A 27,987-nucleotide genomic window follows, 5' to 3' on the forward strand; every position below is an offset into this window, starting at 1 on the left:
GAGAGAGAGAGAGGCGCCCCGCCCCTGTGTGTGATCTGCCTGCTGATTGGCTGAGCTCAGTCTGACGTCATCAGTATATATCCGGGACGGATCGCGCGCTGCTCTCATATGAAACTAGTGATTGACAGGAGATGACGCGCGGATCTCTGAGTGCAGCGGCGCCCGCGGGCAAAGTCAAACTCACCCATCCTGGAAAAGCCATCCTGGCAGGTCAGTTGCACACGATTTTAACACATAACTAATACATAAAAATAAATAACTTATAAATAAAGAAGAATCTAACTGTTCAGGGTGCTCTACTCCATAACTGACATAAGTTCGCTCACTCTGAGAACGACTGTTTACCTCTGAAGTAGCGAAATAAGCTTTACAAAAGGGAAAGAAAGCAGTAAAGAGTAAGTTTATGTTGGGTTTTCTGAAGTGGTATGTTTGTGAAAATGAATTACTAAACAATGCCTGGTTTCTCATTCAGCTTACAAATATACTTCTTGTGGTAAGATCAAAATCAAATGGTCATACATATAATGTAATACGGCTGAATCAAGCTGACTACCCTTAGAGAAATCAGATAGGTCACACTTTATTTTACAGTGTTTATGTGAATTGTATTGTATTAATGCCAAAGTCTTCCTAGCAAGTCAGTCCACTATCGGTCATCTTTGGAACGCTCTCGGGAGGCTATTTCCTGTCATGACAGTGCAGCTTCTGTCTGTTTGAATGGAGAAAGACCGAAATCTCAAAAAAATACTTGCCAAGTCTACGTTTAAACGACATACGTCAAATCAGCAGTAAAACCTGACAACACTGGTATCATAAACTGTGCTTCTTTACCTCATATTACGCTAAAAACCGCAGTTTTCCAGGCTTGTATAGCTAATGCGCATGCGCTTGAGCGAGTTGATTGACAGGCGATGTCTGTATCTAAAAGGTGATTGGCTCTTTACCTTAAGAAAGGCGGGGCTTCCTTTCAACTTCCGTAGACCGTTGGGCGTTCCAATTTGTTCCATTCATTTGAATAGAAGTGGCCACGTCTCTGCTAAATAATCTCTGGTAATACTAATAAACCACATGTATTTACAGTGTGTAATTACTAGATTAGATTTAACTATATTGTCATTGTTCCAAGTACAGGTACAGAGAAATATAGAAGCATCCAAACAGAAGTGCAAATAGCTCTCTCTCTCTCTCTCTCTCTCTATATATATATATATATATATATATATATGATAAAGTGCACATTTTAAGAAATGCAAATGGCAGACCAGTCAGTGCAAATGATTAAAAACAGTATAAACAGAATATACAGAAGGTGCTTCACAATGAATTAAATGGCATTAATGTGCAAATGATAAAAGTAAAATTACAGAAACAATGGTCATATATGTTGAAATGTGCAAAAAGTACAGTGCATATGGCCATAAATGAACATATATATATATATATATATATATATATACAGTAAAAACTATATGTTACATATATGAAAACTGTCATTTTTGTAGTGCTTTGAAATGTATGTACAAGTATGTGAAAACCATTTTAAATATGTGTTTTGTATATATTGCCATATATCAGACTTCTGAATGGGCTACATTAGGTTACACTAATGCAAGTCATTTTTAAGGGTCATGTAGAAATAGCTTCTATGTAACAGTGTAATAACACAAAATACAGTAAAATGACCAAGAAGATACCCAAGTCATTACAGAATAACCAAAACACACTTTCAACGATTTTCTGCTCAAGTCTTTACAGGGAAAACAGCCTGAATTCATTGTGTTTGGAGTGAGTTTGATTGAAAATACAGGGAAAAGGGAATTGTTAGTTCAGAAAATACTCACATAAACTAACGATAGATCTCAATATTTGTTCTGTAAAGCCGACTAAATGTCATCCTCCTGTAGAAGCATCTGAACAGTCGTGATCTAAAAAGCTCAAGGATGTTTTTTAATGTTATTCTGTACCTTCAAAATAAGAGACACCTTGTTAACTGATCTATGAAACTGTCTGTACAGAATGAATGATGTGATTTTTATTTCTCTATTATAGAGCGCAACAATGGCCGGCCATTTTCCAGAAGTATTTTTACTATTAATTTTTTTTTGATTGGGATTTCATAAAATCCTTTATAAAGACTTGCACCATTCACCAAACCATCCAGCTCTGAGGTGAATCATAACATTACAAACTTTAATTTAAAGAGAAAAAGACAAAAGCAAAAGACCATGACGAACATCCCATGAAGCATTGCGAATGAGGCAATCGAATTGAAAACGATGGAAAATTGTAAAACTATTTATTTAAATTTTTTATTCTAAGAATAGAAACAATATTTTTTTAATTTTAATGCAAAATAGTCAGATATATGAAAATATAATATATTAATAAGATAAAGAAAATATGGAAAATATAAAACTATTTATTTAAAACTGTAAATTTTAAGTTAAAAAAAAATATTGCAAAATATTCAGATATATGACATTATAAAATAAATAAAAAAGAAATATCATATATGAAAAATATAAAACTATTGATTAAAATTTTTTATTCGAAGAATAGAAACAATATTTGTTTTATTATTTTAATGCGAAATATTCCAATATATGAAAATAGAAAATATGAATTATTTAAAAAAATTAAAATAAATATAATATCATATATGGAAAAATATAAAATTATTGATTTAAAACTGTTAATTTTAAGTCAAAAATGTTTTTTTTTTTAAATTTTATTGCGAAATATTCAGATATATGACATTATAAAATAAATAAAAAAGAAATATAAAATATGAAAAATATAAAACTATTGATTTAAAGTTGTTGAATCAATGTATAAAAACAATATATTTTAATTTTATTGCAAAATATTCAGATATATGAAAATAAAAAATATGAATTAAAAAATAAAAATAGATATAAAATGTGGAAAAATATAAAACTATTGATTTAAAGTTGTTGTTGATTATATGTATAAAAACAAATATATTTTAATTTTATTGCAAAATATTCAGAAATATGAAAATAGAAAATATGAATTATTTAAAAAATACAAAATAAATATAATATCATATATGGAAAAATATAAAACTATTGATTTAAAACTGTTGGTTAAATGTTTAGAAACAATATATTTTACTTTTACTGTGAAATATTCAGATATTTGAAAATATGAAAGAAAAATGAATAAAATTATGAAAAAATATAAAACTGTTGATTTAAAGTTGTGCATTATAAGTACTGTATATAAACAATATATTTTAATTTTATTGCAAAATATACAGATAAATAAAAAGCATAAAATAAAAATGAAAGAGAAATAGAAATGTGAAATTAAATTATATATAGGTTGCACTGATGTTGCATTTCATTTACACAGAACCAAAGCAGCATCATCTTGCATTGCATTAAACAGTCTTTGTTGTATTATATGCCGCTTCAGATGCAGCTTAGAATACATTTAGTAAAATTACAAAGGAGATTTGGTTATTCCTCTCTCTCTATATATGTAAACGATGATGGATCTGCTCTGGTGTTCTCTGGATAATTAGTTAAATACCATCTGGGAGCTGCTCAGCTGAAACGAAATGACAAGTTCTAATGACTGTGATAGTATTTTCTCCAGTATTAAAGGCCTCTTCTTTCTCTATATACGCTCATGTGTGCTCTGCCCGGCTATAATTACACAAACTAAACCTTCAGATGATTATGTCACGTCTTATTTAACTGGAAAGACTGTGACAGGCAGTAGTGGTTTAGGCTGGATGAAACCATCATTTTGTCTTTATTCTGCTCAGTGGAAAAGAAACGTCTAATTTGTAAATTGTCATTGTCATGTACAAGCATGCTTTGTCAGGTACCCAAAAATGTACTTCATGCAGTAACGTGGAAATTAACTGCTTTTATTCAACCCAAACATATTATTTAATATGGCTAAATCAACCTCACTACGTTAGAATAAGGTCCAATTAGCTCATTACGCTCATGTTCATGTTGTGTGTGTGTTGTCTTACAGAGTGGTGATCTTATGTGTGTTTATGTGATGATATTATAGTCCCATGTAATGTTCAGGAAGTGCTTTTGGGTGGTTTTTGGATGTAAAAACATATTTCATTTTTTTTTGTATTTGAGTGTATATGATGCTTTTTGACTGTTTGTTTTGAGCTAACATTAAAAATATCTCTTTTTGAAAGGTGTGGTTGTTTTAGAAGTCCAGTGTGTGTGTGTGTATCAGGGTTTAATGAGTAGATTGGAATTGAATACAGTGTGTTTGTGTGGTTTCCAGACTTTTGTAGGAGAGTGTTGTGCTGTCAGCTTTTGGACACAATGTAGAGCAGCTCTGATTTGTACATTAGCAAACCCATCAGTGACCTGGAAGCGTTTCATGTCACGCACTCACACACACACTCTCTCTCTCACATTCTCACACACACACACACACACTCTCTCTCTCACACACGCACACACACACACTCTCTCACATTCACACACACACTCACACACTTTCTCTCTCACACACAAACACACACACTCTCTCACATTCACACACACACTCACACACACACACACACACACACACTCTCTCTCACACTCTCACACACACTCACTCACACACTCTCTCTCTCTCTCTCACACACACACACTCACACACTCTCTCTCTCACACACACACACTCAAACACACATACTCACACACTAACACGCACACACACTCTCTCTCACACACACACTCGCACACAAACACACACACACTCTCTCACACTCACATACACACTCACTCTCTCACACACACACACACACACACTCTCTCTCTCTCACACACACACACTCGCGCACACACACACACACACACACTCTCTCTCTCACACACACACACTCAAACACACACATACTCACACACAAACACATTCACACACACACAGACACTCACACACTCACATACACACACACTCTCTCACACACACAAACACACATTCACACACACACAGACACTCACATACACACACACTCTCTCACACACACACACACTCACACACACACAAACACACATTCACACACACACAGACACTCACACTCTCACATACACACACACTCTCTCTCTCTCACACACACACACACTCTCTCTCATACACACACACTCGCACACAAACACTCACACACTCTCTCTCTCACACACACACACTCAAACACGCACACACACTCTCTCTCACACACACACTCACACACACACACACTCTCTCTCACACACACAAACACAAATTCACACACACACAGACACTCACACACTCACATACACACACACTCTCTCTCACACACACACACTCGCACACACACACACACTCTCTCTCTCTCACACGCACACACACACTCATACACACACACACACACTCTCTCTCACACACACACACTCGCACACACACACACACACACACACACACACTCTCTCACACGCACACACACACTCATACACACACACACACACACAGTGTCCCATAGTCATATGTATGTCAGAGATTACAGCAGTGTGACAGCGGTACAGGTGTGTGACATGCTTCACGTTTAGGATCTCGAGCCTCAATGAGGTTGACTACCAGTAATTTTAAGTTAAATATGTCTCATCACACACTGTAGCAAATTGGAGTAATTTTCACCGTAAATTGTACAGCACAATGCTGCTAATTCACATTCAGTCATTTAGCAGACACTTTTATCCAAAGCGACTTACACATGAGGAATAAGCAGTTAGTCATACCATTATTAACGTTCATTTCACAGTGTTGTTCACTCTAGAAATATAGCATTTTATTTCAGTATATTTGCAGTAAAAACCCGGTCTCATGACAAGTCGCAATAATAGTACGAGATCGTAAGAAATCGTAAGAAACTTTTACTCCCATAGAGAAAAATAAAGGAACCAACAAACGTTATTATGATTTTTGCAAAGTTGTTTAATCCCTAACCCTAAAACTAACCATGATTTTAATATAATTTACTTTTGTGTACCACAGAAGAAAGAAAACATCAGTGTTTGGAATGAGGGAGTATTACAGGTTACCGACATACTTCAGTCATTTGTATTACATAAATAAATATGGAATGGATAACCAAATTTATTCACTGACGTTTCCTTTCTTGAAATAAAGTGTTGTATTGAAGGCTAGCTAAAATTTGATTTCTGCATTGTATCGATTTCAATTCACAAATTATATCGAAATGTCCGTATTTGTACATTTTTTTTTTTTTTTGTTTGTTTGTTTTTTTTAAGATGGACACATTTCAGTTTCATAACAAAATTCCATCAAATTGAATGGAGTAATCTTAAAAAAAAACAAAAAAAAAACAGTTTTGTTAAAGGTGCAGTATGTAAGATTCAGAAACCTTTGTTGTTAGTGACACCTGTGGCCATTAAGTGAACTGCAGCAGCTACCTGTTGCTCGTGCTCGCGCACACACTCAATAGGGACACGAGCGAGCGAGCGAGCATCGGCCAAAACAATGATGTAACGTACAAAGAGACTGAACGTGATTCACCGGCATCATACTGACAGATGAGGTAGCATAATTAAAATTACACAGTTATGATTGTTTTACTACAAACTTTGAGACAAAACTAAAACTACTTATCAGCTAGCATAGCATACTGATACACACATACAGCTACATACTACCCAACTATACCAGACAGTTTACTGTTGCACTGTTGTATGTTTTGTATGTCATATGTTGTACTACGATCAAGAAACCAGCGTATTTGCTTACATTTATCCTGTATACCTGACTTTTAGTATAAAGAGAAGATCGTTGAAATTATTTGAATGTTACGAAGCAAGGTAGCTTGTAATTCGTCAGCGTTAGCAGGCAAGATCAAGTTATCTAAAATGACACAGATCAATCCTTATGGCACTATATTTCACATGCTTTGCAGTTATGTAAGTTTACCTGTCCAATAAGAAGAACACCAATTCAGGGTCAGTTTTGATCCCCAAAACCGAATGAAGGTCCCTCCAGGAATCAAATGCCCTGCCGATGTTCACTCTAGTTTTCGCTCGACCATGATCATGTTCCCGCTTAGCCAGACAGGATTCAGTAGATCAGTTTTTTTGGTTTACTCTGAGTTTGTGTAGGAGTCGGTGTTGTGCTGGGAGCCGGACGTTTGCTGGATTTCATCTCTAAGATAACGTTACCTAGTGTTGCAGTTTGTTGTCGCTGTTGAATAGCGGAAGAGACGCACTGAGGTTCTCGGGAGCGCGCATAAACGTCACATCCTTTGGATTTTCCCGGCAAAACCGACCCGCTCCCTTAGCATGAAAATCAGTCTACAGGCTTTAATAGGCAACCTAGGAAGTCCGGGAAGGGCTCAGTTTTTAAGTTGCGTTACAAGCCGTTCACACATTGACAAAAAAAACAAAAACAAATAATATTACATGAAAATTGTTACATATAGCACTTTTAAACATTACACAATTCAGTTTGTCTAAATGTTATTACGAAATTGCAATCCGTAAAACTTAAAAATAGGCAGATATATCTTTTTTGAGCGCTGCTGGCAAAAGGCTGCAAATTTACAGTCATTGTTTTTTTTGGGGGGGGGTCCCCTTTTTCTCCCAATTTGGAATGCCCAATTCCCAATGCGCTCTAAGTCCTCGTGGTCACATAGTGATTCGCCTCAGTCCGGGTGGTGGAGGACGAATCCCAGTTGCCTCTGCGTTTGAGACAGTCAACCTGTGCATCTTATTATGTGGCTTGTTGAGTGCGTTGCCACGGAGACATAGTGCATGTGGAGGCTTCATGCCATCCACTGCGGCAACCATGCTCAATTCACCATGCGCCCCACTGAGAACAAACCACATTATAGCGACCACGAGGAGGTTACCCCATGTGACTCTACCCTCCCTAGCAACCAGGCCAATTTGGTTGCTTAGGAGACCTGGCTGGAGTCACTCAGCACGCCCTGGGATTCGAGCTAGCAAACTAGCGAACTAGCGAACTCCAGGGGTGGTAGCCACTGTATTTTTACCACTGAGCTACCAAGGCCCCCCCTACAGTCATTGTTTACAGTTGAGGCTATGTTGGGAGTATTGTAAAATTGCAGTATTACAATCATTTTTTTAAGGCATTTCAGAATATGTAAAAGAGTCATTTTACAGCATCATTCTAATATAGACAAATCCCAATAGGTCACTCTAGAATAAAGTGTTTTTATTTGAAAAGACATTGGTATTTTTTTCATCTTCAAGGAGAAGATTCCTCTGTGGGTTGGGCTGCAGTCGTTCTCCAGTATTTTCCATCCACACACACTAACTGCATGTGACCAGATTAACCAGCACTGTCAGTGTTTCTACCTATGGCAAACTGGAGTAACCAGTACTAGCTAGTTACTATACTGACCTGTTTAACTAGTTATTGAGTCTCTCCAATGCATGATGGAAAATACAGTGTACAGGGGTCAATTGATTGTATGAGGACTTTATCATACATTTCTCTATTTAATGTTTTGCACCATGAGCGTTTTAAGACCGTGTGTCCAAAAATAGTTCCATTCCATAAGTTGCACTGCATCTAGTTATTATTATATTATATTATATTATAATATTATAATCTACAGGACATTTAGCTGCACAAAAAGCTATTTTTCTAATTTCCAGTGTCGTCATATTACTGTGTTTTGCATTGTAGGACAGAGTTGCTGTTCCAACTGTTAACTAACCACCCTAAATGGCAAACTAACAGTCACAACGTTATAATTGAAACATTTGATTTACGTTGAAAAAGTAAAATCATGCAATTTTTGTGTTTTTTGTTCGGTTCTCATGTTCAGCCCTAGTGTGTATCAGTGTGCAGATCTGTGGTCGCCTGTGGGCAGTTCAGTCTAATGGAGACCTGTCAGCTTTCTACTATTGTGTTTTCTACATCACTCAAGCCTTTTATTGCCTTATGAGAGAGTGTGTGTGTGTGTGTGTGTGTGTGTGTGTCTGGTCTTGCCGGGAGGCTGCAATTAAGCGCAGTGAGGGCTCGTCAGCGTGTTTCTGGCCACAGCGTCTCTTCCACTCCTCCATTCACAACCATGTCCTCTCTCTCTCTTCTTTAGAGTCTGTTTTTCCTTTCTGTCCTGCTGATTGTCCCTCTTGCATCATCCACCTCTGTGCTTAATAAGGGTTTCACTGCTTAACAGGCCAATAATGCTGAGTTTACCTGCACTACCATTTTCACAGGCCCTGCCAGAAATAGTGTAAATAGAAAATGAAAAAGATATTTTATAATACGCTGTTAATTCATAAACATGTTTTTTGCTTGTTTATATTTTCAACCCATTCTAACTGATGCTTCCAGGCTATCGCAAGCTGTTCACAAGTGTAACAAATTCTCATCTATATTAACCAGCTAGATAACTTTGCATTGTTTACATACGGTATTTAGCGTGCATGAGCAGAATTTGCAACTGAAATGTCCAAAATCTCACAGAAGTTCATATATTTAAATTCACATGTGCTTGATCATTGGATGTAGACTGCAGTACCCCATTTACATGCACCTAAGAAAACAGCTTATACAGGGTTTTTGCAGAAAACAACGTCATGTAAATGTGAATGGAGTGGTGGTGGTGTTGTGGACTAAAGCACTGAACTGGTAAGTGGAAGGTTGCTGGTTCAATCCCCACAGCCACCACCATTGTGTCCTTGAGCAAGGCACTTAACTCCAGGTTGCTCCAGGAGGATTGTCCCTGTAATAAGTGCACTGTAAGTTGCTTTGGATAAAAGTGTCAGCCAAATGCATAAATGTAAATGAATGCCATTTAAAGGTTTAAGAGGAGGGTTCTGCTGGAGGACGTGGCCATTGTCTTTTTAAGAGTGCACAGTGCATGTTAACCCCAACACCACTTTGGTGTCTTAAGCAGTTTCTCGCAATAAACGCAATAACAACGCACCGGCCTGAAAGTGGCCCCAAACTCGCTCACACTGGTCCTGGGTCATTGGGCCATCTTTATTGTGGAGCCCTGCACCTGAGCGCCGCTCGCAACAGCTCAAGACCCTTCAGAAGTTTTTAATAGAGCCATAATGTTTCTGTTTGCTTCCCTGAGAAACATGAAAGGAATAATTCATGTCATATTTCCTTTCATGTTTCTTGCCTGATGTAATGCCAGAATCCTGAAATGCATTCCTCCAGTGGGAGTAAGATGATCAGGAATCACTGAATCTAATTAAAACAGTGACAACAATTAAAGGAATCGTTTACAGTCACCATTTACTAACCCTTACATTGCTCAAAACCCATGACTTTCTTCTGTGAAAAACAGGAGACATTTTGAATGTCCAGACTGCTCTTTTCTGGGGATTTGGGCTCTCAAGCACCAAAATAAAACTCTGAAAAAGTCTTGAAATGGACCCAAGTATGACTGCACAAAGCACCAGTCCAATGCGGATCAATAAGAAACAAGCGGGTAAAAGGTCACAATATATCAATGTTTTGAATCACAATACACTAAACATAAAAGAATAAAAATACTTACTCGTGCTGTACAGGGGAGTAGAAATAACTCAGTGCTCATGTAAGGAAGCATGCAATCCTGATGTTAAACATCCCCAAATTGGTGAAGAAATCTTATAAAAATGCTGATAGTGCCACGGATCGGATTCTACTGTTACTGAACATTTTAATGCAATCACAGTTTCAACACATTTCATAATGTAACAGTAAAAACAGAGAAATGTGCTATTTCTGGTGCATTTTTGCACAGAGCCCTGGGGGTGTGTTACAGGAAGATCCTAACTTTATCTTATCTTATCTTATCCTATCTTATCTGCTTGGTTACTATGGTAATTTCAATTAGGTTCAGTCGTTGTTTTTTATTGTTATTCAGAAAAGCCCAATCGAATCACATACATACAACTCACAAATAGTAAATAAAACATACCTTCTATTTAATCAACTCTTTTATCTATTTTTTCAAATAAACAAAAATTACACAAAAAAAGAAAATAATATCTATACAAAATATACACACAAAAAACATAAAGAAGAAGAAAAAAGGCAAAATTAGGTAGATGAAAAATTCACAAAATATTATTTATTTTACAAAGAATGTAAATCAGTGGGAGTAATATATTCAGACCATCTTGACCAATATTGTTCAAATGTATGTATTTATTTATTTCTCCCCTTTTTGGAATGCCCAATTCCCAATGCGCTCTAAGTCCTCGTGGTGGTGTAGTGACCTCAGTCTGGGTGGCGGAGGCCGAATCTCAGTTGCCTCCGCGTCTGAGACCATCAATCCGCGCATCTTATCACGTGGCTCGTTGAGCGCTTGTGGAGACTTGGCATCCATGCACAACTCACCACGCGCCCCACTGAGAGCGAGAACCACATTATAGTGACCACGAGGAGGTTACCCCATGTGACTCTACCCTCCCTAGCAACCGGGCCAATTTGGTTGCATAGGAGACCTGGCTGGAGTCACTCAGCACGCCCTGGATTTGAACTTGCGACTCCAGGTGTGATAGTCAGCGTCAATACTCGCTGAGCTACCCAGGCCCCCTTTAATTTATTTTTTGTAAAAATAAATACAAAATTGATGTAGATGTTTCTGAGCTTTAAAATGCCACCATATATACTGTATGTATGTTCCCTTAAAATAACAATGACACATTTCTGCGTGTATGTTAGATATCCGTTTAGGTGGCCTTAAAATGTCTCGACAAATTTAAGTTCATGAAACCTGCACAAACCCTGTTATTAGCGAATAACTGACAGATAATGACGGATATTGCAGTAGTGATATTATAATCACACGTGTGCAAATGCTGACTGCAGTATTAACTCATGCATCCAGTTATTAACGAAACACACACGGTGTTGCGTAATACAGAGACTGAACTTGTTTCAATGAGATTTTTCGTCATATATAAATCAATCGTATTTAAATGGCAAGTCTCAGATGTGGCGCTGGTCTGGTCATTTCCTGCCGTTCACTCTGTCACACACACACACACACACACACACACACGCAGAGTGAGTGTGTCAGAAAGCTTGTAAAAGCCTTTAGGTTGATTTATGATTTTTCTAGGCTCATGGTGTTATTGATTAGTAGCTATAGCAGCTGTGTGTATCTGTGTGTAATTCTAAAACACCCCCATGTCAAACAGGTTCCAAAGTGTTAGAATAAAATCCATTGATCTAAAGCCAAAAAATGGAGAAAAAATAAAAAGGGGCGACAGAGAGAGAGAAAGAGAGGGTGTGTCGAGATCGACGCAGTGTTTTTCTCATTGCGTTGTACTGTAGTGCTTCACAGCATGCTCATATATCTCAGTTTGTCCCAGTGAGACTGACAAACAGTGCAGCATGTGTGTGTGTTTCTCTGCACATGCTGTCATTAATATCAGGCACAAATAGAGAGAACACAGTCACATTTACTGCAGTCAGACACAGTTCTTACACACAGTAGCCAGTCATTGCTGTATGTGTAAGTTTCATTTTTCATTCGATATGAACCAAATCCACAGACCTTCACTGACAATACAACCTGCTCATGTGGAAGTTAAGTAAATAAGACCTGTAGGAGGCAGTGTGTGTGTTAATGGCTTACATGTAGTGGGTCATGGCTAGGCTAATGGTCTCCCCATGGGCAGATAAGCTATTACAATTAGAGAGAGAGAGAGAGAGATCCAGCGACTCTGTAGACTTATCTGAGGTTTGCTAATCAAGTCTGATCATGAACTACTTATGATTGTTAGAGATGTACAAAATCTGACAATGAAAATTCAGGGGGGTGGGGGAGTGGTAGGAAAGCTCTGCAAAAACCACTTGAGGGGTGACATGATGTTATGTGTGAGCAGTTTATGAAAAAATATACAGGACTTCTGAACTTGTTTCGCCCATGAGTTAGGGGCTGTTCACACCGAACACATTTTTGCGTGCGTCTGCTCTGGTTTTCCACTGTTTTCCTATGTAAACACACGCTGGACGAACATCCTTGACTGCTGCACCATGTCTCCATGTTTCTTCAGTGTCTCACGCAGGACCAGCACATTTTTAGACCAGTGTTGTAATACTCGAGACCGGACTCGTGAGTCCGAGTCCAAGACCATATTTTCATGGTCTTGTCATGGACTCGTGAGCAATTTGACTTGGTCTTGACTCGGACTCGAACACGTATGGACTTGGACTTAACCCCGAGTCCAGTCGTGTCTCTTTTAAAAAACATTGACAGTGAAAGCTTCGATTTATCTGACAAACATTTTTGACTGACAATATCAGAGATCTTGACGTTTGAATCAGAACTAGTGATGCCAGATTCACGAATAAATCATTCTGTTGAGTATTACGTTTTTTTTTTCTTTTCAGCGAATTAGCCAAACAGGTTAGCAAAAAGGTCTGAATCGTTTGGCTATTCAGTCAGATTAGTTCGGACTGCTATCTCACTGAATAATTTGCAGCAGCTTCTCACTCATTAAAACAGCATCGGGATATTTTATAAAACAGAAAACAAACTAATCGTTGCATAAAGTGGATATTTACCTACAGTCAACAAAAGACTTTTTTTCTGAGAGGTAACTTTGAGAAACTTCCACTGGTGCTGTGACTTGTTAATAAGGGGCTGTTCACACCAAATGTGTTGTTGCGTCCATCCATGCTGTTTTTAAGTTTTTGTTCTAGGTAAACATGCTAAATGGATGTCTTTGACCATTGCATTACGTATCGCTGTGGTTTTGGCGTCTCGTGCAGGAGCACCCCAATTTTTTTTTTACGTTCTTTTAAGTTAAAAAGAACATCAACTGTTAAAAACGTGTCTTGAGACATCTGTGTTATACTCTTTTTCCTTATAGAACACGTACAACACCCAGACATCTATTTGATGAGTGTGTTTACATCTGGAATACATCTATTTTACATTGTTTGCTCTTCTGCAATATGTCTATAAGACATATGTCAATAAGTACGTCTCGGATGTCAATAAGACATTTCGCAAATATCTTTGCATCTAATACACCTGCGTTCTGTTTCATTCGTTGCTCTGCGTCTAGATTGTTTGTAGCGCAGGTGTCACAAAGATTTAACGTTTTGAACAAGTTCAGGTTGCAAAGAGGTGACTGTTACAATGTTTAACATTATTCCAGATTATTCTGCACAAAGTCAAGTTTCAGCGCTTGATAAACGGCAATGTTTTAAAAAAAGTGATTTGTAAAAATATATGTAAATATTGCTTTTTTATCACTGTATTGTCGACAAAACTGGAAAATATGCATTAATTATCTTGAACTATAATTGTTTTTCATTAAACATTTTGAATGAACTTTGCTACAACGGCTGATATTATGATTATGATTTAAAATCAGTTTTATATAATTTAAGCAAAATTGGGGCACCTGGTTGGTTTGTTGCTTGGGGCGTCAGAAATTGTAAACCTGCCCCTGTTCATTAGTACTGATTTGACTGGTTATGAAATTATTGTGACCCTTTGTGAACTGATCTTAACTAATCTTAGTTTTTCATGATCACTGATTTTGAATGATTATGAACAGATTGTAAGTTTGTGAAATGATTGTAACTGATCTTGACTGATCATGATCACTGATTCTGACTGTTTTTAATTTTTTAAGAGTATTGATTTTGACTGATTATAAACTGATTGTGAAAGTTTGTGACTGATCTTGACTTTTCATGATCACTGATTGTGGCTAATCTTGACTGTTCATGATCACTGATTGTGACTGATCTTGACTGTTCATGATCACTGATTGTGACTGATCTTGACTGTTCATGATCACTGATTATGGCTAATCTTGACTGTTCATGATCAATGATTGTGACTGATCTTGACTGTTCATGATCAATGATTGTGACTGATCTTGACTGTTCATGATCACTGATTATGGCTAATCTTGACTGTTCATGATCACTGATTGTGGCTAATCTTGACTGTTCATGATCAATGATTGTGACTGATCTTGACTGTTCATGATCAATGATTGTGACTGATCTTGACTGTTCATGATCACTGATTATGGCTAATCTTGACTGTTCATGATCACTGATTGTGACTGATCTTGACTGTTCATGATCACTGATTATGGCTAATCTTGACTGTTCATGATCACTGATTGTGGCTAATCTTGACTGTTCATGATCAATGATTGTGGCTAATCTTGACTGTTCATGATCACTGATTATGGCTAATCTTGACTGTTCATGATCACTGATTGTGGCTAATCTTGACTGTTCATGATCACTGATTGTGGCTAATCTTGACTGTTCATGATCACTGATTGTGGCTAATCTTGACTGTTCATGATCACTGATTGTGACTGATCTTGACTGTTCATGATCACTGATTGTGACTGATCTTGACTGTTCATGATCACTGATTGTGGCTAATCTTGACTTTTCATGATCACTGATTGTGACTGATCTTGACTGTTCATGATCACTGATTGTGGCTAATCTTGACTGTTCATGATCACTGATTGTGGCTAATCTTGACTGTTCATGATGACTGATTGTGACTGATCTTGACTGTTCATGATCACTGATTGTGGCTAATCTTGACTGTTCATGATCACTGACTGTGACTGATCTGAACTTTTCATGATACTGAGTTTGACTATTACGAACAGATTATGACATTTTGTGATCTTATTGTGATTGATCTGTATTGTTCATGATCACTGATTGTGATTTTGACTGATTGTGAGCTGCTTGTGACTCATCATATTGTTCTGCATTCTGTAGGTGGCATCGCGGGCGGCATTGAAATCTGCATCACTTTTCCTACAGAGTATGTGAAGACTCAACTACAGTTAGATGAGAAAGCCAACCCTCCCCGCTACAGAGGCATCAGTGAGTACACACACACACACACACACCTCACATTTGACGTACACATCCTCTTTGGAGATAATTAGTAAGTCTCTGGGCCAGAACTGATTCCAATCTGCTGCTGCTACGCAGAAAGTAAACAAACGTATCTTCCCTTCTCTCTCTCTCTCTCTCTCTCTCTCTCTCTCTCTCTCTCTCTCTCTCTCTCTCTCTCTGTCTATCTGTCTCTATCTTCCTGGCTGAAGCTCAAAGAACATTTTAACAAGCCTTCTGCTGATTTAACAGACAGCTGTTCTCTCATTTATGAAATCTTAGTTATATGTCAGTATAGACTACACAGATGTTTTCTTCATCTCCATTAAAAGTTTACCATTTATTGATACTATGTATTATTAATATCAATACCAATTATAAGAAATGTTATTATGGAAGAGTCTTTAATAGGTGAAGAGTTTTATGTCTGTTATATTGCAGATGCTGAAATCAGCTGCAATGATGTTGTAATGTTTTTTGTTGCAGTGGACTGTGTATCACAGACTGTTCGTCATCACGGAGGGAAGGGTTTATATAGAGGCCTCAGCTCATTACTGTACGGTTCCATACCTAAATCTGCTGTCAGGTATACAAACACACACACACACATACACACACACACAAACAGATGCATCTTCATGCATTCTTAAGCTGGGCAGCCAGTCGCTGCCACATTAATGCATCTATTTCAGACAGCTGACATTTATTATGCTGATTGTTTTTGTTCAACCAAGAAAAGCTGTCTGACACACACACACACACACACAGCAGATCTTTATGGCAGCACTTTTCACATTTATAGGCTGGTGATGTTGCTGTGCCTGTGTGTATGGGTTTAGATGACAGGTCCAGCGGTGCGTGTCCAGTGCTGTCTGTCACACTGATGCTCTGAAGTTTTCTGGTCATTGAAGAAATCACACACTTTCTAAATAGACAACACTGTGTGTTGTGTTTCCCTTTAAAGTGACAGTCCACCCAAAAATGAAAACAACCTCTGTCTTTAATGGTTTGTAAGTTATCGTTAATAATCGATTTCCCTATGGAGAAAATGAATGAGTTTTTTTTTTACATCCGGAACCAGACTGATGCATTCCAGAGAGGTTCTGATGGGTTCTGGTTCAGATGTGTTTTAGAGTGGCCTGTCTCTTTAAGTCAGTGTCACTGTACAAACCGACTGTCCCTCCGTCCAGCATTTCAGCACTCAGATTGATTATCCTCTACTCCTCATCTCCACCTCCGCTCCTCTCTCTCTCTCTCTCGCTCTCTCTCTCCTCCGTCCCCCTTTTTCCATTAGCTAATTCCATTAGCGACCTTGTGTTTGCCCCAGTAATGGAGTCTGTTCTGTACATTTGACTCTGGGACTCATCTAAGACTGCTGGATTCAAGCCCAGATTACATTTACAACCTTCATCTTATTTACATTCTGCTGTGCTCTCCAGAATGCCACACCCAAACCGTCCCGCACAGCCAAAAATCATATTTTTAATCAGTATCTTTGTCTTGATTTCTTTTAAAATTTCTAAACGTCCTTAAAGCAAGATATATTCACAAGTCTTTATATGTTTTGTAGTGTAACAGCATTAAGACTGTCATTTCGAAAAAGCCTCATCATGGCTGGTTTGTTGTAGAATTAAATAATTAAAATCAATATGACAAAAGAGAATAAGTGCAGAGAGAAAGAATTTGGCTACGTCTTCAGTAGCTTACTACCATACTACTTGCTTTGTATGTAAGTTTGTGAAGTATGTATAATGTGCACAGTATGCACATTTTCTGAATGTATATATTGTATAATAACTGAATGTTAAGATGTGTAGTAAACAACAGAGCACACTGCCAGGACTACTGTATCCCACAATGCAATGTGCCCAACTATCTCCATTTTGACACATTATTAGATTGTTAGGATTTGTTGAAGTAAACATGCAAAATAACTAATAAAATAAATGATATATCTGGTATAATAACTGGAGAGCAACATGTGACATAGGCGATGTTTGGAATAGCATACTACCATACTACTCTTCCTAATTATGAAGTATGTAGCATGCATACTGTGCATGTTAAGCAAAATTAAAATGCAAAATAAAACTATCCAAGCTGCTTTATTGTAGTTATTTAGAACCTGTTTGTTTGAGCATATTAAATGTTTATTGTTGCATACTGCATTTTTACATACTGTTAACTAATAGGCAGTATACTGTGCAGTACAAAGTAAGTACTGCCATGCAGTACACTTATATTTCATTCCAAAGAGCCTCTGTCTTGAAAAAGTTAAATCTGAGTCATGCTAAAAATGTAAACAACATATATAGAGAGAGAGAGGTCAACAGGAGTGTGTACATTTATTGTGCCCGTAGAGACAGAAGCCAGACAGGTACAATAATTAATGACAGTTCAGGCTTGTTTGTGTTTACCTCGAGTACAATTCAGTTCAGTTCTATAAATAGCTCTCTATCTCTGCTGGACTTCCTGTCGTCCTATCTCTTGAGCAATGAGCGATGAAAACAACACGTTTGCAAATAAATAAATAAATAAATAGAACAGGTAGTAAAAATACACCACTGCTTTCCTGCTGCTAATGGACACCTGTGGCCGCCCCACCAGCGGTTGCCCGGGTCATTGCTGATGCTGTGTAATTAAAGAGGAAGGATAAAAATCCTTTAAAGGTCAGACTGATTCTTTCAGGTGAGGCATGGAAAGGGAATAGGTTTTGTGCAATGCATGGCTGTGTTTCCTCTTTCTTGTAGCATAACTGTGTTTGTGTGCTGAGGTTTGGTGTCTAAATACTTTACTGCCCTCATGCTCTGCTCGCCTCGTCTCGTTCTTTCAATCAATTGATAAGCCTTTATCGTCCTGAGACCCGAGCACGACTGCTGTGTGCATTTTCCATTTCCTTAACTAGTTGGACCTAATAAACAAGCAAAAAAAAAACAATTGTGGACAGCGGGACTAAGTTGTGAAATGTTCAGTAATACCAAGCTATAGAAAGTCAGATTTTTTTAATCAAATAGTTTATTATGTGTCCAGGAGTGTTGGTTATTCATGTTGTTGAGACATTACAGACATTACAGCTGATTTTCTATAAAACTGAATAAATAAATCTTATTAAAAGTAATGTCCAGCATCATCCAGTCACTGCCAACCATGTTAAAATAAAATGATACATTATAAATTCTGAATCTATGTACTGATTATCATTGTCTCATGTCTGTCAAACATGTTGAGTGATCCAAACATCATCTGCAGCCTGAAACTGAACTTTTGATCAGATTTTAGGAGTGAATGCACTTATCTGCATAGAGAGCTATAAGATGCTCCCTTGCTCCCTATTTAGTGAATGACTTAACCTCCAGTGTGCTGTCTGTCTGCACTGGTCTCAGAACAGTTTGAAATGCACCTTAACTCCATATAAAGCCTCTGAGAGCAACATTTTTCAGGTTTTGCATGAATAGATTGATTCACAGATGTGTTATAGTTGGAAATTATTCAAAATAACTAACATGTTGTTTTTTCCCCCCAGCTTTTGAGGGAATAAATCCCATTTTCCACATGTGGACATAATGTTTATCAGCACCGACGCGCGAGAAATGAATGGATTTTTTAAAGTGGCATATCAAATGAAACTAGAGATGTTCCTCTTTACAACCAATCAGGTTTCAATCAAAAAACGTAAACAGGTTTATTACCAGAGGCACTTTTATTGGCGCTGCATCGGTAGAAGCACTTCACGGAAGTCAGCGTCATGCTGTTGTGTCATGTGACGCTGTGCACCAGAAGTTTAACCCTTAAATGACAATGTAAAGTCTTGCAAACAGTATTCAGTCGGTTCAAATTAATGTAAATGATGCGTTGCGTATAGCGAAGCCAAAATACAACTTCCACACATGTGGACGCGGGGTCTCATGAGGATATACAGTACACATCTGTGCAGAATGATGCAAATACTGTACACTGACTGAAATTATTATGTTAAAAATAATAAACCTTGGGGGGCCTGGGTAGCTCAGCAAGTAAAGACGCTGACTACCACACCTGGAGTCGCAAGTTCGAATCCGGGCGTGCTGAGTGACTCCAATCAGGCATCCTAAGCAACCAAATTGGCCTGGTTGCTAGGGAGGGTAGAGTCACATGGGGTAACCTCCTCGTGGTCATTATAATGTGGTTCTCGCTCTCGATGGGGCAGGTGGTGAGTTGTGCGTGGGTGCTGCGGAGAGTAGCGTGGGCCTCCACGTGCGCTACGTCTCCGCAGTAACGTGCTCAACGAGTCACGTGATAAGATGCACGGATTGACGGTCTCAGACGCGGAGGCAACTGAGATTCGTCCTCCGCCACCCGGATTGAGGCACTACGCCACCACGAGGACTTAGAGCGGAATTGGGCATTCCAAATTGGGGAGAAAAAAAATTTAATAAACCTTTTCACATTATGGAAGTAAAATGGGTTGCGAATGTCATTTTTATGTTGGCTTTAATATTAAAATAAGGATATCCTTTTCTGTGTCTCTTTCGGCAGGTTTGGTGTGTTTGAAATATTGAGTAATCAGATGAAAGATGAGTCAGGGAAATTAGACAGCAGTCGTGGTTTAGTATGCGGTTTAGGTGCAGGTGTCATGGAGGCGGTTCTGATCGTCTGTCCCATGGAGACCGTAAAGGTAAGGTCAAAGATCAAACGTTTAATGTTGAATAGAATGGTAGCAGTTATATCTTCCTTACGTTTACCAAAGCCATGTTGCTCTCTCACATTTCCAGGTGAAATTCATCCATGATCAAACCTCAGCCAATCCCAAATATCAAGGATTTTTTCATGGAGTGCGAGAGATTGTCAGAACACAAGGTACAGAACTGAGTGCTTTGTTTTGACTACTGAACCTCAGTGCTGTGGGAAAAACTCAGAACTTGAGGCCTATTCACACCAAGTGCAAATGTCCCACACAAGTGGCCAGTACTGCCATTATAATGGCTTTACTATTATTATTAAGCAAGGGTGATTCTCATGAATCCTGTCAAGAAATTGTCCTGGCCCTGTTTGACAAGAAACAAATAAATAATATTTTGCATATAGAAAATGAAGCCTATTTTTAGGGCCATTAAGATTTTTTACTTTGTGACGTGACATTCACGCACACATTACCCCCAATTCTCAATAACAGCACTGCGAAAAAAGATGGTTATTATTAGGGATGTCCCGATACTGATACTGGTATAAGAATTGGGTCTGATACCACGCTTATGTACTTGTAATCGTGCCTGAAAATGCTCCGATACCAAAAACCGATACCATCTGACATGAATGTCATTCTGTAAACATTCAGCGCACAAATTAAAGTCACGGTATGTCCTAATGTGATTATTAAACTAAAAAGGCTGCGACTTAAAGAGAGAAACATATAGTCTGCATGTGCTGCACGCTTTAAATGTGAGCGCATGTGAATGTGTGGAGCCGGTGTTATCATTATCAACATTATCATGATCATCACGTGGTCTGTTTCTAGTAGATGACAGAGAGCAGAGCGCCAATTCACTTTGTAGCACAAGGCACATACAGATTACATATTCATTCAATTAATTGCAGCCTTTTGTGGTTTAATAATCACATTGGGTCACTTAGCGACCTGCTTTCCTGGAAGTGAAAAGCTACCGTCAAAAACACAGAAACGGAAAGGGGCTCAAATTAAAAGCTTACGCCAAAAAAAAAAACTCAATTTAAATGGAAAAAAGTAAATTCGAAATATATCACTACTGTATAGTTACTATATGTAATATTCATGTAACACTACTACTACTATTACTTATAATAATGATAATAATAATAATAATAAATCAAGAGTAATTGTATTATATTTAAGCAATATCTCACATCTGTGATATTCTGTTATGCAGCAATTTATTCGACAAAAGTAACTCTAATGTTGTATTTATGATGTGCTGTGAGGTTCTGTATTAAAATTACAATATTATGTTGAAAATGATATTAAAATGCTTTAATAATTTTTTTTGTTTTTGATGATGATGATGATGAAATTGAAATAAATTGTTGATGTGGAATTAAAAATAAAATAAAACAAAAAACAGGTATTGGCGAGTACCAAAAAGGAAGTATCGCTACTCGTACTCGTTATCCAAAAAATGGTATCGGGACATCCCTTGTTATTATGATATTGTCATTACCGCAACATGAAAAAATGATATTTTATTTAAATTGTAGTATACTATATAGTAGGACTCCCTCTGCACTTTTAATTTTATTTATTTATTTATTTTTGGATTTTCTCTTCTTTTCTCTACAATTTGGGGGTAATCTCAGTTGCCTCCATGTCTGAGACCGTCAATCCGCGCATCTTATCACGTGGCTTGTTGAGCGCGTTACCGCGGAGACATAGCACGCGTGGAGGCTTCACGCTATTCTCTGCGGCATCCACACATAACTCACCACGCGCCCCACTGAGAGCGAGAACCACATTATAGTGACCACGAGGAGGTTACCCCATGTGACTCAACCCTCCCTAGCAACCGGGCCAATTTGGTTGCTCAGGAGACCTGACTGGAGTCACTCAGCACGCCCTGGATTCGAACTCGCGACTCAGTCAGCGTCTTTACTCGCTGAGCTACCCCTTTAATTTTAATTTAAAAAATCATTGTACAACAGCATCTTTTTTACTATAATACAGTAAAAAATGACTGTTTTGCAGTTATGAGAATCAATGGGAATTGTAATACATTTTCTTTAAGCAAAATATCATTTCTTTTCTTCATCTTTTTTTCTTTTTGTTATGGGGTGAAACATGAACGGGGCATTTTTTGACAGGTTTCGTGAGAAACTAACAAACATTTGTGACACTTTATGTGAAAAGTTTTGTTGAAAAAAATCACAGATATTTGCTGTGATTCACATTGTCTTGTTGCATCACTCTTGATGGTAGTGGACATTTACAGTGAAGTTATTTGATCTAGACATTTGCCCTCTTCAAACTACAGACTGCTTCCATGTGTAGTGTGTAGTGCTATACTAACATACATTAGTGCACATGACTGTGAATTATTTTATGTACATTGTATTTCTGTCTGTCTCTCAGGAATCAGGGGGACGTATCAAGGCATTACAGCGACTGTCCTTAAACAAGGATCCAATCAGGCGATCCGATTCTTTGTCATGACATCTCTCAGGAACTGGTACAAAGGTGAGTGAGTGTGTATTTATGAATGAACTTTTCAGCAGTGTAGAAAAAGATCCCTGTTCCGGCGTGTACTGTACGGTTTGGTGAGCAGCACTGCCCTCTGCTGGCCCCTTGAGGACTCAGGGGGCCAGCAGAATAAAGTCCCATCTCAGCCTGTGTGTTATCATATGCACATGCGTCTGATGATTGTCATTCTTGGCTTTCTAGGTGATAACCCCAACAAGTCCATCAACCCCTTCATAACAGGTACGTTCGGTGCAATCGCTGGGGCAGCTAGTGTGTTTGGAAACACGCCTCTGGACGTCATCAAGACCAGAATGCAGGTACACAAGCGCTTTTAAGGGACCCTAACTCGTGTCCAAAGATGCATGTTGCAAATAGATTCTCTGCATTGCATTACGACGTGCTGCACAGCACTTCCAGCCATTTTATTTTCCCTGTTTGTGTAAAAGGATTTTACTTTTTATTTATATATTTATATAACTTCTAAAACGTTAAAGGAATATTCTGGGTTCAAAACAAGTTACGCTTAATCGACAGAATTTGCATAATGTTGTAATGTAGCATAATGTTGATCACCACAAAAAATAAATAAAATTATTTCAAATAAATAAATATCTGTGTTCCAGTGAGACACTTACAATGGAAGTCAATGGGACGAATCCATAAACATTAAAATACTCACTGTTTCTAAAGTAAAATGTGTGTGTTAACCTGATTTTAGTGTGATAAAATAACTTACTAACCTTTTCTGTGTAAATTTATATAGAATATTACAACTTTGTTGCTATGACGATATAGCAAGTAAACCCTATAATGACCGTAAAAATGACAATAGCGCAAATAATACACTAAAGCTCAAATAATACTCTAGTTTTAACAGAAGAATTCATGTAAGTGCTTTTATAAGCTTCACATTTCTGTCTTTAAACCCTCCAAAAATTGGCCCGATTGACTTCCATTGTAAGTGTCTCACTGGAACACACATTTGTGCTTTTCTTTAAAGAAAAAGAGAGACAAGTCGAAATTATTCTTTTGTGGTAATCAACATTATGCCACAAAATATTTTTATTGAACACAGAATATTCCTTGAAAGCCAGCTACACACAACGGTTGATCCTGTTTTGGAAACATTTTCACTGGAGGAGCAAAAATTGTCAAAAATAACTGGCCAAGGGGGCCTGGGTATCTCAGCGAGTACTGACGCTGACTACCACCCCTGGAGTCGTGAGTTCGAATCCCAGGGTGTGCTGAGTGACTCCAGCCAGGTCTCCTAAGCAACCAAATTGGCCCGGTTGCTAGGGAGGGTAGAGTCACATGGGGTAACCTCCTCGTGGTCACTATAATGTGGTTCGTTCTCGGTGGGGCGTGTGGTGAGTTCAGCGTGGATGCCGCGGAGAATAGCATGAAGCCTCCACACGCACTATGTCTCCATGGCAACGCACTCAACAAGTCACGTGATAAGATGCACGGACTGACGGTCTCAGACGTGGAGGCAACTGGGATTCATCCTCCGCCACCACAAGGACTTAGAGCGCATTGGGAATTGGGCGTTCCAAATTGGGAGTTTTTTATAACTGCCCATATTGTGGCTGCAATTTTTCACTTGTCACTTCAAAGCAATATCACACACAGAATATTGTTGCTAAATACCAATATTCATTATTTCCATTGAAAATAAAGAAGTGTTTGATATAGTTTTTAATGTGTTGTTTTCCTCTCAGGGTTTGGAAGCTCACAAGTATAAAAACACCATGGACTGCGCCGTTAAGATCATGAGACATGAAGGACCAGCTGCGTAAGTGTGTGTGTTTGTGTGTCTTTGTTCAAGAAATTCAAGCTCAAGTTCACCATTAGCTCCTCAATGTTAGTACATTGTTTCTAAAAGAGTTTATAAACCACTTTCATTTTTTTTTAAACCTTTACTGCACGTGTATGTGGACATCTCATGCAGGTTCTACAAGGGCACGGTCCCTCGTCTGGGGAGAGTGTGTTTGGACGTGGCCATCGTCTTTATCATCTATGAGGAGGTGGTGAAGGTCCTGAACAAAGCCTGGAAGACAGAGTGAAAAAATGAAGACAAAAAGAGAGATTACATGAGACGCAATCACTGTGTGAAAAATACATCAAGTTTCAATAGCAGTACCGAATGCAGGCCTCAGTTTGCACACATTTAGCTTTTGGATCTGTCACAGTCAGCTGTTTACTTTTATTTCTGTTTAATTTTATTAGTTTTTTGCCAGCATCTCTTCTTATTAGTGCTTCCTTGAAATATGCACATAATAATAATAATAATAATAATAATATATTTTTATTTCTTACAGAGGCTCTAAATCATAGCTCTAAAATATATAGATGGTAACTTGTAAGCGATTTACGAGTGCCAAATTTAATAGCTAAATTATAAAAATTACAGGTTTACAGACATTTGTACATACACAAAAGACAAAAAGTATATATAGAAAACTGTACAAAAAAAAAAAATAGTGTATTTAATGTTAGAATGAATGTTATAACTTGTCCAGACCGACAAAATCTTGAAAGTCTTGAAATTCTTGAGGAGTATATGGATATTTAGGGTGTACATTTGTACATATAAAGAGAAATTGAACCTACTGATCATTCCATATTATGATGGTAGTATCCATTTTTTATGCCTGTTGTTTTTATCTAACGTATACATTTAAAAAAAAATGTAAGCCTTTTTTATTAATATTAATTTACATTTATTTTATATTTATTTCCTGTTATTTTGCACATGTGCCTTTTAACCATTAAACCCTCAGATTTTTATTTTTTTATTTTTTTAGAATGAACTTACATTTATAATAATTGTATCGCCAGTCTGGACAGATTTCATGCTTCATTGTTGATGTTTTGATGTATTTGTGAGTTGGTGCATTTGTCCCATAGTTTGTGCCATACTGTATGTACAGTATGATGTTGACTTTTTTCTTTGTAGATCTGAATGGAAGCTTCCTAGTACTAAACAATGTGCTAATATATATATATATATATATATATATATATATATATATTCATAACATGGTTAAATAAGCTGTCTTTAGTGTTATTTTGTGTAATGTAATATAAGTACAGTTGCTGGAAAATGTATGTGAGTCCTTTGGATTTAGCTAAATAAATCTGCATAAATTGCTCATAAGATTTTATCTGATGTTTAACTAAGTAAAGTGTAATTTTGTCAAGTTCACTGTTAATTTGAGCATACATTTTTTTTTAATGTACTTGGGTTAATATACGTAACCCAACTTTGCTGGGATAATTTCACCCAAAGTGTGTTCTGTCCATTATTTACCCAGCGCTGGGTTGCCAACTGGTTCATTTTTAATCCGGTTATTTTTAGAGTGAGGTATCGTTCATCTCTGTTTTACAAACGGTGCCGAATGAGTTGCATACCAAAGTTTAGGCATTTGTTCAAATCACTGGCAGAATGAGATTCTTTTTCTTCTTTTAGATGAAAGATTCAACACTGCTATCCACCCTCAGTGTCTCCATCTCCCCTGTTCATACTGTTGAGAGATTCCTCATCTCTTTATGCCCCTGTTACAATAGATCTTTGTCTAATAGGTAGAAGGAACCCCTCTCTCTCTCAATGTCTCTCTACCATCAGTAGACAGCCATTTTCAGGTCTCTCCAGGTTTGATTGGGTTCAAGTCCGGGCTCTGGCTGGGCCACTCAAGGACATTCACAGAGTTGTCCCTAAGCCACTCTTGCGTTGTCTTGGCTGTGTGTTTAGGGTCATTGTCCTGTTGGAAGGTGAACCTTCGGCCCAGTCTGAGGTCCTGAGCGCTCTGGACCAGGTTTTCAACCTTGACCAGTCTCCCAGTTCCTGCGGCTAAAAAAACAAAACACCCCCACAGTATGATGCGACCACCACCATGCTTCACCGTTGGGATGGTATTGCGCAGGTGATGAGTGGTGCCTGGTTTCCTCCAGACATGACACTTGGAATTGAGGCCAAACAGTTCAATCTTCATTTTTATCAGACCAGAGAATCTTGTTTCTCACAGTCTGAGAGTCCTTTAGGTGCTTTTTTATGTGTCTTGCACTGAGGAGATGCTTCCGTCTGGCCATTCTGTCATAAAGCCCAGATCTGTGGAGTGTTGCAGTGATGGTTGTCCTTCTGCAAGTTTCTCTCATCTCCACACATGATCTCAGGAGCTCAACCAGAGTGACCACCGGGTTCTTGGTCACCTTTCTTACCAAGGCCCTTCTCCCCCGATTGCTCAGTTTGGCCAGGTGGCCAGCTCTAGGAAGAGTCCTGGTTGTTCCAAAAGGCCACTGTGCTCTTGGGAACCTTCAGCACAGGCAAACGTTTTTTGTAGCCTTCCCCAGATCCGTGCCTCGACACAATCCTGTCTCTGAGCTCTGCAGGCAGTTCCTTTGACCTCATGGCTTGGTTTTTGCTCTGATATGCATTTACAGCTGTGGGATCTTATATAGACAGGTGTGTGCCTTTCCAAATCATGTCCAATCAATTGAATTTGCCACAGGTGGACTCCAATCAAAGTGTAGAAACAGCTCAAAAACGATCCAGAGAAATGGGATGCACTGAGCTAAATCTCAAGCGTAACAGCAAAGGGTCTGAATACTTATGTCAATGTTATATTTCAGTTTTTTCTTTTTAATACATTTGCAAAGTTATCAAAAATATGGTTTTTGCTTTGACATTATGAGGTATTGAGTGTAGATTGATGTGGAAATTTAAGCATTTTAGCATAAGGCTGCAACATAACAAAATTTGAAGAAATGAAGGGGTCTGAATACTTTCTGAATGCACTGTTTGTCTGACAGAAACCCAATGGCCAAAGAGTACCAAAAATACCATGTTTTATTTTTCTTGCATTTGCAGTACAGAAAAGTGGGGTTTCAATAGACCTTAGTCACACTAGCGCCATCTTTAATTTTTAAAGGGAATGAAAACGAGGCTGTTAGGGATAGACATACAGTCT

The 27,987-nt window shown here is 38.0% G+C and overlaps 1 protein-coding gene across 1 annotated transcript; it reads left to right on the forward strand.

The window, feature by feature from the left end:
* The first annotated feature begins 107 nt into the window (after nt 1-107).
* Nucleotides 108-26,174, forward strand: LOC127423876 (tricarboxylate transport protein B, mitochondrial-like). The gene is made up of 9 exons (XM_051668544.1): nt 108-210; nt 15,718-15,825; nt 16,324-16,423; nt 20,353-20,491; nt 20,589-20,673; nt 22,913-23,017; nt 23,222-23,337; nt 24,739-24,812; nt 24,969-26,174. The coding sequence occupies exons 1-9, from the start codon at nt 132-134 to the stop codon at nt 25,081-25,083; spliced, it is 921 nt and encodes a 306-aa protein (XP_051524504.1). The 5' UTR covers nt 108-131; the 3' UTR covers nt 25,084-26,174.
* The last annotated feature ends 1,813 nt before the right edge of the window (nt 26,175-27,987 follow it).

Source organism: Myxocyprinus asiaticus, chromosome 33 (genome assembly GCF_019703515.2).
Source record: "Myxocyprinus asiaticus isolate MX2 ecotype Aquarium Trade chromosome 33, UBuf_Myxa_2, whole genome shotgun sequence".
Lineage (NCBI taxonomy): Eukaryota > Metazoa > Chordata > Actinopteri > Cypriniformes > Catostomidae > Myxocyprinus > Myxocyprinus asiaticus.